The 16,185-nt window shown below is 40.0% G+C and overlaps 1 protein-coding gene across 1 annotated transcript; it reads right to left on the minus strand.

Moving 5' to 3' along the window:
• Positions 1-757: 757 nt before the first annotated feature.
• Positions 758-10,188, minus strand: LOC135985021 (beta-Ala-His dipeptidase-like). The gene is given in 11 exon segments (XM_065627940.1): positions 758-954; positions 1,352-1,499; positions 1,693-1,836; positions 3,217-3,377; positions 3,926-3,991; positions 3,994-4,056; positions 5,457-5,628; positions 7,383-7,556; positions 9,137-9,286; positions 10,110-10,133; positions 10,135-10,188. Coding segments are annotated over 11 exon segments (1,353 nt in total).
• Between the last annotated feature and the right edge of the window lie 5,997 nt (positions 10,189-16,185).

Genomic DNA, 16,185 nt, shown 5'->3' on the forward strand with positions numbered 1-16,185 from the left:
CAGTTTGAACTTGTAGAACTATTAGCAAGAATTTTGCTGTGACATGGGATATGGCACACCTAGAATAAGGCTGACAAGTAGAAGCAAACTTGAATCCTATTTCTAACCCTGTTATTCTAGAGTTATCTTTAAGTTACGGTGGCAACAAGTAGTTCTTAATGCAACCAAGAAGTAACATTGCTAGATATGGTGTGTAGCAAGACAGACCTTAGAAAAATAAAAATGCACACCTTTTTTTTTTTTTTTTTTACCCCCAAAAGGCAGATGAGATGCTGCACAACAGAAGGAAAAAAAAAAAGATGACTGTTAGATGCCCTGTCTTGATCTAAGAGGAAAAGAGTAGCCCTGGATACCCTCCACAGGCTGGAGTGTCTTCCCCAGTGCTTTCTTTCATGGCCCGGAGAATGTGAGATTGAAGTTTTCTGCTATTTCTCTCTTCTGGGACTGAAAGAGGCGTGAAGATGGTCTGCATCATTCATTGGCTTCGCACACATGGTTCTAACTTGACAGTAAGTGGCTATTTCAGAACTGAACCTTCTTTCTGTGCACTGATATGATAGTTCCCATGCTTATAAAATGTTTTGTTGACTTTGTATTTTATTTGGCATTCCAAAGAGCAACACAAAAAAGGATGGATTGGAAATTTTGCTTTCTTGTTGGCACAGCAACAAGTTTGCCAGAGACAGTAGTTTGGGACTGTCCAGTGGAGAACAAACCTTCCCATCTGGCATTACTTATGCATGCATACCTGGGTACTTCAGTTCTCCTCCCTTCTTTTATAGCACAAACGGACAAATGAAAGAAACTGGCCTATTTTCTCATTCTGGGAGTGCTCCCCATCATCAGCTGCTCCAGTTTTAAATATCGTCACATTTTTCAGCATTATAGCCTGAAACATTCTGGCTACAGGAGTTGTTGAACCATCCCAAATAAAATCTGGATTTTCTCCAAAAGCTCAAGTACATGGGAAGAACGAAATCATTATTAAGTGAAGGTGCTTTGTTCTGCTGCCATTTATTTGAGCAGGTAGGCAATATTAAGAGCTTCTGAGCAGAAATGGTTTGAATGCATAGCCAATTGATTTCATGAATCAGCTGCACTCCACGAACCTCTGGCTTCGATTCAGTACACAAAGAAACTAAATGAGGTCTTTTGGCTACTCTTATTAAATATACCCCAACTCAGCAAGGTGTGGAAGAAGATGTGGCTGAGTTCTATCAAAAATCAGTGAGATTCATGGGGATGACAAGTAGCACTGAACTGGGAAATCCCTTTTGATCTTTGGATTAACATGATACCCCTGCACACTTGCAGACCAAAAAAAAGGAAAAAAAAAAAGGAAGGAACATACCTGTTTTTATTGCCCTTCTTTCTGCTTTATATGGTGGATCATTAATACCAAAAAGCCAGGGCTTTGCACCCGAAGACATAGACACTTAAAGTTGGTTTGGATGGTTCCTCTTGTAAAAGACACTCTCCAAGTGCTCGACCACCTGTTGGCAAAACACGTTACGCTAAAAGTGTTCAGCTTCTTGCAGTTTAAGCTGACACCCGCATTCCCACTTCAGCTCTCAGAAACAGATAAACGCTAGAAATGTTCAGTTTACTACTTGGGTTGTAAATTTGCGAGGTGCTAAGAGCAACTAGTTTACACAGCAGAGGCCAAAGAAAACATTTGCCTCTTAGCTCTTGTTTCACAACCAAAAGGTCTGTATGGGGGACCTGATGGATTGAGAATTTGCCAATGACTGGTTTAGTTCGTGGTTCATGAGAAGCTCCTTCAATCCCATGAACAGAGAGAGAAGGGTAATGCCACAGGTGTAGGAGTATTTCTTCCTTAAAAAAAATAACATTGAAAATATAAGGGATGGCACTGGAGCTGTTCACAATTGATATAAATTGATGTGAAGAAACAGCCTTTTTCCATCCTAAAATTTGTATTTGAAGACCCTTGTATTTTAAAGATGTTTGCTTTGTAATTTAAACTCACAGTTATGACTTTTCATTTAAAAAAATGTGACTTCTTTTAGTCAACATTTATCCTTAGAAATATTTGGATGAGAACAGCTTTTCATGCACAGCAAGAAAAGTGGAGCATTATTTTGAAATATATTGGAAGTAAATTTTTCTAGCGCAAAGAAAAATCAGAACAACTTCTGACCTGACCATCTGTTGATCTCTGAAATTCTCACAGAAGAAACCTGTGACCAGTTTAGCCAGACCCCTCCCAGACGATACCAGGGAAGACATTCTACTAATGGGCATTAAATAATACAAGAGGTAAGATAGTAATGTTCACTAAGTTGATTTTTTTTTTTCTGGAGAAGAAGGGTTAAAAAAATAATCTAAGGAATAAAGGAGAAGTATATAAATTATAAATTGACCTTCATGCAGAACCCTAGGGCACTGCTTCTTTCCTTCTACTCCAGTTTTATGAGACTAGAGCTTTATGTACTCGTAACATCTGCGCCACTTCATCCTCATCGAGGTAGAGCATCAAAACATAGTGTAGTTACATTATACTTTTGTATTACTGATTACTACACTACAGCTTAGACTAATTCAGAGGCTTTTTCATGGAAATAAAAGCACCCATGTTTAGAGCTTATACCAGTATGTTAGTGATTAAAAAAAAATAATTAATAACTCCTTTCTCCCAGCTGCCACTCTTGTGCAGAGAGATCTCTCTGAGCCAGCCCTTACCTGCTGGTTTTTATTTAGGATATAATTTTTAAATGCTGGCAAAGAGAGGCTTACAGCTCTGGGTGCTTTGTTGGCATACTCTGCAGACATCAAAATGTGAATTAAACAAATAAAAAACACCCCAAAACACATCTGCCTAAAGCTGCGTCCCATTTGTCAGAGGTGAATACAATTTCTTTCCTGCTATGTAACCTATATCCAGGGTTTTAATGTTTATTTTGTTTGGCTGGTTAGGTGAGGGGGAGAAGATCTGCAGTGCAAGAGAGGGGGAGCAGCAGTGTTAGTTTTGCATTATGCCTTTTCATTGATTATTCATATTTCGGATCACTTTCCCCAGATGCAATAGCTTACATTTTCAGCAGATTAATTTTATTTACCTTTTAATGCTCTCTGCTCCTTTATTTTGAGTTTGCCATTGGCTGAAAATATCTTTCAGTTCGGCTTTATACATAAATGCTACAAATGGGTGATTTAAATTCTTTCTGCTGACCATTTATGCAGATTTTATGTTACCTTGGAGCCATAGAGGAATTTTTTCATGCCACTATTATTTCTATGTTCCTCTAGATCAAATTCAATCAATTCATACAATTTCCTATCCTCCTCCATCAAGGCAGAGACACTGCCATAGATTCCAGGGATCTGAATACGACCTGTGGGATCCACAAGGCTTTCTGCAAAATAAGATAGAGATCCCAGTACAAGTGGGACCTATTTCTTCCCGTGGGCAATCACAACACCTTTTCCCTTCTACCTAACTCTTTACCAAAAGAGAAAGCCTGACAACTACTAACAACTGTTTGCATCTGTAAAGTTGTGGCACTTAACCTGATGTATTTTCACATTTATTGAGTAAACTGTTGAGCTGCTGTTTCTGTGTGATGTGTCAGCCCAGCTGCTGACATGAAAACATCATCCTACTGAGATACAAATCAGCATTAAAAATTCAGGTTTCAATACCTGCTTACGTATTCAAGCTGCCAACAATCCTTAAACATTCTTGATCAACACATGACTGACAACAGCGCAACAGGTCCTGAGGTCCTGGCCTTACCGTGGATGTTCTCCTCCTCAGGTGCTGCCACCATGGCCATGCTGAGATCTGGAAACCTGGGAATCTTGCTTCAATTCAACTTGCCTTACTCAGGTCAGTTAAACATGGCACTGATCTTCGTTAGGCTGATTGCTAGACATTGCTCCCCAGTTACTCCTGAGCAACAACGCGTGTTGTTATCCAGCAGAGCAATCAGGTCCATCAGCAGCTTATGAATGATACCTCCAAAGTTCAAGCGCGGGGGTCCTTGGTTCCACATTCAACCTGCACCAAAACCACTGGTTACATATAACCACTCTCTACCTTATTCGTCCATGCTTATTTGTTTTCCACAGTGACTAATGGCTTCAGTTTTTTAAACGAGGCCACAAATGAATAGAAAACTATTATATGTTTCTGTTTATAAAATGGAAAACATCATGTCAGAAACAATCTGCTTCAGTAAAGAGAAGATAGGGCTCTCTTGTTAACCACTAGAGAGAGAAACTCAGCTGTCTATAGTACTTACCAGCATTTGAGAGCACGGATCGCTCTCCATTCCCTCGTTTGCTTCAGTAAGATTAAATGCATCATAAGTTAAACACTTGTATATTGCTGTTTCTAACATTGCAGAATAAATTCTTCAACTTCTCTATCCTTTTTATTTAGTGCAAAATCTTCATAACAAAGGCAAGAAAACCTTACTTGTTTGGCATTAAGAAAATATATGTCCAACCTTAATTCCAGATTGCATCAAATAAGAATTGAGAGGTCTCTTGAATCACACAGCTTTAGAATAGAGAGAGGCATTTGGTTTATTAAATGGGTTCTTTTTCCAGACACATTTTCATACACAAGTTTATCATAAACTACTTTCCTGCAACAAACTTGTGTATTCTTCTCAAAACCTCATTACAGCCAACTGTCTGGTAGCAGGCAGAGATCATTTTTGATGTTTTAATAGCATCATTTTTCTTAACCAAGACTTAGAAGAATTGAATCAAGGCAGCCGAGGCTCTTTCAGTTAAAAACAAATTTCATTCTTTTTCAGACATAAAGGTTAATGCAGATTTTTCCTTAGTTCTCTAGTTCTTTAATCTTGTCTCTGAATTCCTTTTATGCTTCATCAGGAAGTTTCCAGATGAGAAACTTCTGCTCTTCATTTCACAGTAGCTTATGTTGGATGCTAAATATACTACAGAGCACTATTATTTGCTTCTGCCAATGATTACAAAAACTTTGTGTGGCTTTTAAACCCATGGATCCAACTAAATTGAGTCCCTTTAGGCAGATACATTGCACTAAGCAGTATCTGCTGCAAAAGAGCAGAGTAGCAGAAGAAATAGTTTTGGAGTGAGAGAGTCAGGGGTTTAGGGATGATGCTGCCAAAGAATGGAACTAATGTGCAGAGGAGGTGATGAGGAAAAACTGGGAGAGTGCCAGGAGAAAAATGGGATAGGAAAGGGATCAAGGACAAAGCGTAAGTGGAGAAACGAAGATTGTAGAAAAGTTAATGAAAGTAAATAAGGCTAATTGAACTGAAATGAGAGAGGAAATCTGCACAAGCAAGAAAGGATATGGAAGAAAGCTCTATATTTATAAACAGTAAGCTTGTTCTCAGTCTCTCTCTGCATGCAGATACAGATGTGATTACAGGAACATCACTGCTCTCTGGTCAGGGGACCAGCTGAAAAAAATCTTGTATCCTTTACCTCCCAACTCCCGTAGGTAAAGGCAGGCTTCTTGTTGCTGAGCCGGAGGTTGTCTGAAATCACAGTATAATCAACATCACAGAAAAAGCCCTGGCTTTCTTCTTCAAGTAATTTTTCTAGCCCCAAGGACCCTGCTTCTTCCTTGCCTTCAATTACAAACTTGAAGTTTACTGGCACAGCCTAAATGAACGTTAGAGAAGTCTGGGTAAGGAACAAGCATTTTCAAAAATAAAAAAAACTCTTTAAAATCAGACTGGCATGCAGTACATGTTGTGTTAGGAGATGAAGGGCACAGGATATACAGCTTACTTCAGTAGAAAGGGTGGTGATAAATAGACACATATAGTTTCCCAGGAAAACTTGTTTATCCTCATGCTTTTATCTACTTTTCATTTTTGAAGGAGAACAAGTGGTATCTTTTTTTTATTCTTTGTGTTTTCAGAAAACTTGCTGGACTATCTCATTAAATGGGCTTTCTCTTGGTACTGTTAAATATTTTAATTGCTTTGGAAAGTCACACTGTGTAACAGCAATTGCATTTTCACACTTTATTTTTCCACTGTTAGTGCCCATGTGGGAACCACTGGCAGAGGTCCACTGCTGTGGTCTTCCCAACATATTATCTATCACCAGAGTTGCTCACACAGCGGTAAAAATGCTGCTGGTGATTCTATTATAGTTGTCCTTTTAGCACGCACAAATCTGTTTGCCTGCTACTTCATAAAGATGTATTTCCAAGGCTAATTAAAAAAATCTTTTTTTATGGAATAGTGAGAGTTAGAAATGCTGATACACCCCATAGGAGAAATAAATTTGAGGTTAGTTTCCCATTTCAATTCATTTTCTCATTACAGGTTTTAAGTTCTTTTCTCTCTTGATTCAATGCCCAGATTAAACCCAGGAACAAATGTGTAGAATTAAATGAAATTGTGTTATGGATGGGTTCACCAATGGTTCATCAAACGACCACAAAAAATTTAGAAACAAACTGTTCATGAATATTGTTTGATGGTCTGTGCTGTTTTCTAGGGAAAGGCTTCAAATGACAAAGATATCTTTTTGCTTGCTAAAATGCCAAAATAGCTATTAGTGATTTGAAAAACTGGAAAGATGCAGAAAGACAGACCCATAACCATATGCACTGACAGCAGCTAATCTGTAGGTAAATAATGTGTGTGTTTGCTGGCACTTAAGAGGCACTGAGGTCAATTCAGCACTATTGATGCAAGAAAAACACTGGTTTTCCAGAAGGTTGCGAAAGGACTCAAGTCAAGATTTAACGCTCAATTTGTGCCGTAATGTCATGAGAGGCACAAAACTGTTTCTCAGCAATCTAACAAAATGTGTCATGCAAATTCACCATAAAGGATGCTTATTAGCCAAGTTACAAGCTTAGGCTGTATGTTGGTTTAGCTTTGCATTAGGGATACAACTAGCCCAAAATTATTAAATATGCAGACTGATTTAAAGATAACTATGTTGATCACTGTAACAATTTAGGCAAAAGTTTGATTCTTAGAGATATGTCAGGCTATAAGTGAGTATATTTGTACTTGGTTAATGCACCCATTCAAAGCATTTGCTTTGACAAATCTAATACATTGTTGAAAGAACAGCCCATTATGTATGAGCATTTTTTGATACTTGTTCTCTTCCTGCATACACATAAATTGAAGGTAACTTGTAGGTAGACAAATCCAAAGACTGGCAAAATGTAACAGTTGAGATGAGCCTTCATGACCGATCTGTGATGTATGTTATTTTACCATTTTAAAAGCTCTCCAGAGAATAGGGTATCAAAGCTGGTTTATGTGTGTAATATACATTAAATGCTTCCCCTGGTGTGTTTTCCTCTGCAGGGCAATGACAGCAATACCAGACTGCATACAGACTGTTCCGTAAATTATGACCAGATACATACCAGAAATTATGACCAGATACACACCATTGATTTTGGTCACTGTGTAAGGGTCAGTTTTCCAGCCATCTTCGTTTCTGGCAGGCTGCACATCCATGTGACCATAGAAATGTACAGTGGGGTTTTGTGGATCCTTCCCCAGTTCCCTGAGAATCCCAGGAGGCAGTGGGAGGTCCTGGCCATCAGGCAACTGTGGAGGAATACTAAAAAAAGCAGCTTAAGAAAAACTAAACCTTTGAAAACTTGCAGCTGTTATTTAAAATACTTCTACATACTCAGTTTGCTCTGATTTGATCAGGTCCACAAATCTGACTTTGAATCCAGCCCTAACCTACCCAGAGAAATTAGATTTTTTTCTTTCCAGTTGTTAGGTTCTGCAGGGACTTTATGGAATTCTCCTAACATTTTAATGTCATGAATGCACTTGTTACTAAACTCCTCCTTTCCAGCATTGGAGAAGACAAAGCTGTGTGCTGTAAGGACAAAAGCACATGTGACACTGAAATAGTGAAAATAGTCAAAAGCCCCACAAACTAATTTGGGGTCTGGTTTTGCCACAGAGAGATGGCAGGAGGCCTGTAACTTCAAATACAGAAATGAAATAAAGTTTTGCTGGCAGGAGGCAGCAGCAGCAATTTCAGACTGTTTATAAAGCAAGTTAAGGTGCTAAACTAATCCTGTAATGTTCTGCTGTGCAGAACTGATCTCCACATGGGCCAAGAGAGGCTGGGTGTCTCACAGGAGAGAGAAATAAGAAGTTAAGGAATGTGTATACTCCCTTTTATTCACCAATAATGTCAGTCTGCATCTGCTTCTTGCCCAGCAATCAAAGGAAAAACCCCTTTTGTGAAACAATATTTTGGCCCTAGGCAGAAAAAAACAACAACAAAAAAGTATCTCCGGTCCAACAACAGGTAATCCATTCCCCAATGTTATTGCCAAAATATACAGCAACAGTCTGTGTCAATCATAACTGCGTGCCCAAGTGCATGCTAGCATTTTAATTTTAAATATATTCACTACAACTATTACATAACATAACCTGAAATATTAAAATTTTGCTGTTCTCCAGGGTCCTTGTGCTAAGACTCTTACAATCCTCCCCAGAAGCCTCAGAGGAAGGCAAAGGGAATCACCATTACTGAACTTTTGAATTCTTGTTAAAATAGAAATCTAACAGTACAGGGCAGGAAAGAGCCCCCAGCTACAGTAAGGTAAGTAAACTAGAGACAAAGATTGCTCAGACATTAAATCTTGCTTTTTGCTTTCCAACAATCATTAAGAAAATGGCTTGAAGTGTTTGTCAGAAGCTCCCAAACCCAAAGATAATGCTCAAGATAGCTTTTATAAGGAAAATGTTGCCAAACAGAAAGGACTATCTCCTTCATATAGAGACTTTGGGGACGAACTGATGCATTAGCTATCATGCTTTATTACTCAGAAGAATGTGAAAACAAGCCCTGGTGAAAACACAGACCTTTTACTTTTGGAAGCTGCTTTCCTCCAGTTGAAAGTGTCAAATTGTCCCTGCTAAGCAGAGAACATCTATTTGCATTTGGATTGTCTGTGTGGTCTCGCACGTCTGTTGGCAAGCAGTCTGAGGAGAGACTGAATTTGACAGGTATTCTGTGGCCATGGGACTATTGAGAAATTGTTATCCAGCTACCAAAAATATCAGTAAGTCATAGCACACACATGCATATACAGAGCACCGAATGTAATACGTAGGCCACGTTTACAGATACAACGTTTTAAATACAATGATAGGACAGGCAGCTGATGTGACCCCAGGTTTACTAAATTAACAGTGGCTCCCAGCGCTGCAAGTCTATTTGCTGTCAACACCACCATTTGTATTGCTTCTTTCTTCAGATGTGGTTGATCAGAATCACTTTCCACAGCCACCCACCCCTTAAGACCCTGCAGAGGAAGGACAGAAGTGCAGTTAAACCACCCAGGATGCTGCGGTGCTTAGCTCTTGAACACAACAAGTGTCACATTAGAAGATGGTTTCACTTCTATCGCATCAAAGCAACACCATGGGTGCTGTAAGGCTTCAGAACTGAGAGGAATTGCTTAGCTAGGTCCCCAGGGTTGAGAGTCCTGATTTCTAAATGGGGAGGGTGCCCACACTCAGGCATTCACACTGTCAACCACAGATCTAAAACCCAGTGGAAAAGGAGGCGGACTAGATGCTGACCAGTTTGCATTGCAGAAATTGCATTTATGTCCAAATTACCTTGGTGATCCTTGTGGGGTTTCAGAAGTGCTCATAGTTTTAAAGGATAACTGATACTGACTGGGCTGATTATCTTTCTGCCTTTTCACATGGAACTGACGAAAACGAAAGCACAAACCAGGATGAGACCAAGACTACTCTCTTCATCAAGAGCAAACCTTCAAAAATCTGTTCTTACGCCAAGCAAGTGAGAGAGCATCTTCTCTGGGTTGCCTCTCCCATGCAGGTGCAGTTTGGCTCAGTGGAGCCTCTCTCTGCACATACTGCGAGGATGCCCAAAACATCTGGTTTGTTGAAGTCTATGAAAATCCCTCTTCCACCTGAAGGTCCCCAGCACAGACTGTCCCCTGGCAGCCTTGCTTTATGAAGCACATGTGGCACACCTGATGCCAGACCTGAAACTCTGCTCGTTACCTTAGTGGCAAAAACTCACCTGGCATGTGGAGCACAGGCCTCTGGGGAACCAGTTCTGCACTTCTCATTTCACTGTGATATAGTTCCTACCTCGATGAAATTGCTTTGATGTACCACCAATGTAGTGGAAGATCTCCATCTCCAATGCTGAAGAGGATGATGAGGACATTACTGCCCCAGAGAGCAGCACAGGGCTGAGATGGATGCTCTCTGAAAGTTAAGGATGAAATTCAATGTTAAAGACATCCTGCAATATGCACTTCTTTTCAGTGCTACAAAGCACAGACAACTGCAAAGTGCTGAGTCCATTTAAGTCTCATTTAAATTCTTTAAGTCAGGAGAAAGTATACCTGAATTATTTTATCACATAAAATCTTCAATCAACTCATAGTCAAGTTTCTGAAAGAAAAAAGTGAAGAAGAGACCAAAGAGTGAACAGCTTTACGATTTCTACTTTGTAAGTAAATTAGGGAAAGCGTTTTCTAAAGAAATGTTCATTGCATCAATCTTCAATGCGCAAACTTCATCCCCTGGGCAAGACTTGCAAACACCAACACACACCAATGGCCCAGGGAACTCAACTTTCTTTTTCTTCATTTCTAGAAGGAGGGGAAAAAATGGATTCACTGACACATGTTGCATATTTTACATGAATAAGGGAGAACAATCCTGAGATGAGAGTATTAAACAACAAATAGCGTTTGTGCTTGAATAAGAACAGTGTCAATACTGAAACACTTGATAAGCACAGAAGTCATTTAGTACTTGCAAACTGCTCTGCCATCTTGTTTTTGACAAGATAAGTGAAGATTTGAAAACCACAACATTAAGTGGTTTTCTTCCTTTTTGTAGTTTTCCCTTCCTGTTTCCTTGAAGTTCCTGCTATAGTTTCTTGGTGTCAGTAGAGTAATATTTGGATGACTAAATACTTGGCTGAACTAAATTCAGAATAGCTGCTGTATTGGGCCATGCAACAGGACGAACTCCAAGTTCAAAACACAACACTTTGATTCTAAAAATATTCTAGACTGCTAACAAAACCTGCAGTTGAAGGGAAAAGAACCATGGATTGATGATCAAAGTACCATTTTCTTCCCACATTGTTTTCTCCAAAAAAAGTTAAACCCCACCTCCAAGAGGTGGATCTAATCAACTGTCCCCTTCAAATATTCCCATCACCAGTCACAGAAGCAGCAATTTGTCATAAACCAAATGGGATTATTACAGGAATTTTTGAAGCAAGCAAGAAAAAAAATTCCGGACATTTCAGGAGAGACAAAACAGCTTCTGGGACTTAGCAACAAAGATGTGATGCAGAATGAGGTTTTGGGGGTTTGATAGCTTTGGTTATAGTCATCTTTGAAGAGTGCTTAAGCAGGTAAGGCTTAACAAAAGGAGTTTTGCAACAAGGACCCCAAACTTAAAATCCCAAGTCTGGCTATTTCTTCCATCCTTGGACTGCAAGTGGTTACAAAATTCGGCAACCGAAGTCCACTTTACAGATGGCAACAGCATGTAGGAGTGTGATCACAGACATGGTCAGGAGGACTTTCTGGGCTGCACAAGGCAGACAAGACCAGGAGTCCCAGTCTGGGGCAGTGGTAGCTGTTCCCCAACAAACAGAGCTTCCCAACCAAGCCGAGATGTTGGCACTTGCCGAGGCAGCACCCAAGTAGATACAGGAGGCCACCTGAGCTGAGACACTGCAGGTCATCTCCAAAAAGGGCCCAAGGTACAGGGAGATGATCACTGTTAAGTAAGAGCCAAGCATGGAGGCTATTTACGGTGTTTGCTTCTCTTTTTGTTGCTGTGTGCTTCTGAGGGACCAAGCAGTGGCTCTGCTTGTATGATGTTGCTCGGTCTTGCTTTAGCCAACAGTGGGTCCCCAGAGAGCAAACTTTACCTTCAAGCTGGTCCTTATCACAGACATGGTGTCTTCCACCTCTGAGCTGGGTCTTCCGGAGGACAGATGGTTCCTGCATGGGCTGAGGGAAGAAGGGGATCCCCCTTGGGTACACTGGTGAGTGGCTCCAAAAAGAGTGCAAGGCACTGCAGCCCCAGAAGAGTGGTAGGAACAGGCATTGTACAGTGAGGTCATTCATCTGAAAGCCTCGCCAACATACAGGTTGAGAGATCCCAGCATGTGAGGATTTTAATCAGATGTTCATCTAGAGAGAATTTAAGGCTGTTAACTTCATTTACCACAAAGCCTGCTAGGTGCCTCGGGTTCACACATATTTCACTCATTTTCTCTACCTTGCCATTTCAAAACCTCGATTTGGAAAATATTTGCAGAGGCCACTGAATGCGCTCTCATTTAACTTCACCACAGAAAACCAGACAGGCCTTTCCAGGTGCAGTTACTTACAAAAAATATCTTTTGGGTATGCCACACTGAGCAAGGAGGATCATAACACAGGTCAGAACACGCCTGCTAGAGTAACCGAGCTCATGCAATGGATACGTGTCAGTGTCTCCATCATATATGATTCTCAGTCTTTCTGTTCAAATATTGAATTTTACTGAATTCCATGTATTCCCACTCTAAAAAGAATGAGTATATATATAGTTGGCACCTTACGCTGACTTGAAGAAAGACATATCTTTTAATATTACATGGTCAGAATCATAAAAGGGCTACTAATACGGGGACGTGCTATGGTGATGGTATCTTCCTCTTTTTATCCGTGTTATGTGCAAAGGTCCTGGAAGGATGCAGACAAGAAACATACGTCTTCAAGCCATGTTTCATTAGCTTTTAACTGTTTAAGAAAGTGAAACAACAAAACCAGAATGCTGTGGAGGAAAACAAAAATATTAAAACAAGAGAAACATCCTGGGAATATTTGAAATAATTCTGTGGTATTTTTGAAACAGAGATAGACTTCAATAAAAGCTTATAGAATATCACAAAAATAGTTGCTTTCGTAAACAAAAATAAGCATGAACAATGGCAAAATTGGGAAAATGAATGTGAAGAGATACTTACACAGTCCTTCAAAGTAGCAAAGTGCACCAAATGCTAATAACTCAATCAAGAAATCAGGTAGCAGCTATGCTGTGCTGTGCTTGAGGGAGGAAGAGGAGGAGCAGGTGGAACTTCATGTTAGTGCAACACTAACACACAGACAACGCAGCTAGAAAGCATTTGGATCACAACTGGGAAAGCTTGTGTAGAAAAGGGAGTTGGTTTAATAAAGCAGTAGAAAGATTTCAGGCAAGGCTAAAATAGCTCAGTGTTACAAGGAGGGGAAAAATGATTTGAAAGGATGATAAAGCTGGGGGGGAGGGAGGAGGATATCAAAGACTTCAGTGTTCAATTTCCAGGGTATTTCATTTGATCTCTTATTAAAGAGCAGTTGCTGCTTTATAAAAAAAAAGTGTAGCATGACTATTTTTAGAAATAATGCATGACAGTCACACAGTTTCTCTTCCTTCATTCCTTAGTAGGAAGAACATTTTGTCTCTCACTTCCTCCCATCTCCTTAAGTGCCATTAAAAGAAAGCGTAGCATTCTTAGGTGGTAATTTAACAAGAAATCCCATTTGATTTTTTAACTAGCATGGTTGTCTGGTAAAATACCAACTAAATTTACAAACATTTAAGAAGCAGCTCTTGAAGATGGTTTGCTGCCCTCCTTGCCATTCCTGAAGCGCATGCCTCACGTGCTTTCCTCCCTGCGATGCAGCATTTGAGTTGTGTGTGTGGGGAGGCATGCCAATGAAAATTGAATATTTTGCCACCAACTCAGAGAAAAACAAAGTCAGAAGTTGCCTCGTTTGCAAATAATATAAAGAACGTTTGAGATGAAAGGCGATAAAGATGTGTATGGCAGTAGGAGCCAATTTATCAAACCAATGGTGGGATCCATTGAAAGAAACATTCCCTCTAAGCAATTGCCATCAAAGAAGGTAACTGAGATAACTGGGTAATTATCCAACCTCCTTTAACAACATTCACTGATAAGTGGCCTGCCTTTGGTGGAAGGAGGCAATCAAGCCTCAGTCATCTCTTCAGCAGACTAGGTGAGACCCTTGGAGGAGGAGGAGGAGGAAGAGGATGATGACTTTTCCCATGGCAGTTCCAGCAAAGCCCTGACCACATGCAGCCACCGCTGTTGTTAATGACCAGGAGCTGCCAAGATCCAGACACATGCAGGAGGATGAACACCCGCTCACAAGGCCTGACCGCATTTGAAGACGGTGTAAGAAATGGCATCAAATCCAATAAATCGTATAACAGCAATGAATATGTTGTTGGAAAGCATAGGTAAGATCTGACACTGTCTGGCAGATGACATTGTGCTGCCCAGTGATGTTTCCAGCAGTAAATTCTTAAGAACACGAGCTGCCTTAGTGCATGTTCGAGAATGGCAGTGACTGGCCCTGCCCTTCTTGCTAAGCCTCAGAGAAAAAAAATGAGACCCTGTTTGTCAGTTCTGCTTTGCTATGTTACAGAAGGTATTAGAAAATAAAGTCTGTACTTCTTTGTGGTCTTGTTTTGCCACTGCCTTTATGGCTGGTGATGAGAGCTTGAACTGTAAAGATCTTCTCTTCCACCTACTAAACAGGGACATTTAATCTCAGCTCATTGGTATGTTCTGCAGTTACAAAGGGTTACTTTTAAGATAAACTTTTGGTTTAGAAGCTTAAGTCTGCTTCTCTACCATATAATAATCCAAGCAGGATGTCCAAATCACTGCCACATCAAGGCACGAGAAATTTCCCCATCTCCTTTTCCTCCTCTTTTTCTCCCTGTAAGTCCCAGATCCTATGAGGTATCCCAGCATCAAAAGCACTTGAGTGTTGCTGCTTTACAATGGCGTTTTAGGAGACTTCGAGGAAACAGATGGCTTTTGTTTGCTGCTTGTTGTCTTGAAAACTAGAAAAGAAGAAAATACACTTCTGTTAAGATAAAGAATTTCTCCCAGGAATTAGTATTTCATTCTATGTCCACTGAGAAGTAATTCACCACTTACCTAAAAAAATTTTCTGAGCTTGACTGCTCATTGGTTTGCAATCAGATAAACACTGGCATAAAAAGATTCTTCTTGGAAAGACAACTACATTGTCTTTTGCGCTTTTCATAGCAAAGAGGTTAATAGGAAAGAACCATGGGACGTACAGCTAAGTACCAAACTATGTCTACTAGTATGAAAGGCTGAGCTACTAATCTGGTTCATAATGCCCTTAAAAGACGTTGAGCACCAAAATAAAAACTGCAACATACATGAAGAATATTTACTATATTCTGACTTGCTGGGATGATATTTGACACCCATGTTGTTGTACTCACAAGTGGATGGGTTTCCTTCAAGAGACCTTGGATCCAGACTTGGGAGGGATCTGGCACCAGGCCTCTGGAAGGGAAGAAAGCAGGTCAAGATACAGCAGGATGAAACTTCAAAATCCAAGACAAGCAATATAAAGAATCAGGTATGCACATATAATCCTTTGACCAAACATACATATAATCCTTTACCTGTTTCCCCTTACCCTCTATGTCTCTTAGACAGGAACCATTTATCAAGTCTGGGATTAAGTTTGGATCCAGCCACACCGACAGTCCCCTCTGAGGAGGAGTTTAGAAAGCAAGGGGGTCCATTCTGAACCTCATGACTCAATGGGAGGGCCTCCCTCTACCCTTTTGCATCTCCTGTCCCCATAGAAATCAATCTAAACCAACTCTCACCTGATTCTCCTTGGCATATTTCCTCCATGCAGTAAGTAATAGGGTGAACCTTGCCATCGAACTCTGTTAAATCACACTTTTCTTTAAGTAATCTAAACACTGCTCTGTAGCAAGACCCTAAATCACTCATCCATGACAATCCTAACTTTAATTCTTTCACACTGAAGTTACTCCTGAATTGCAATAGTAGGAGCGAGATTAGAAATAGGTCTACTGAATTTAGTGATTCAGCTATTTGCTTTTTCATCACTTTATACTATGGAGAAACTATACTGTTGTGCGAAAAAAAAAGAGTGATGATTACTTTGTAACTTATTATTTCATTGCTAATTGTTCCTTATTTCATAACCTATAACTTGGAGCAAGGTTTAGAGTCCACAGTGTAAGAGGAGTTTTTTTATGGTCATTATTCCATTTATGGAGTATCATAAACACTGCCAACATTGTTTAGAAGCCTTTTAAAATGCAGTCAGCT

Source organism: Caloenas nicobarica, chromosome 2 (assembly GCF_036013445.1).
Source record: "Caloenas nicobarica isolate bCalNic1 chromosome 2, bCalNic1.hap1, whole genome shotgun sequence".
Lineage (NCBI taxonomy): Eukaryota > Metazoa > Chordata > Aves > Columbiformes > Columbidae > Caloenas > Caloenas nicobarica.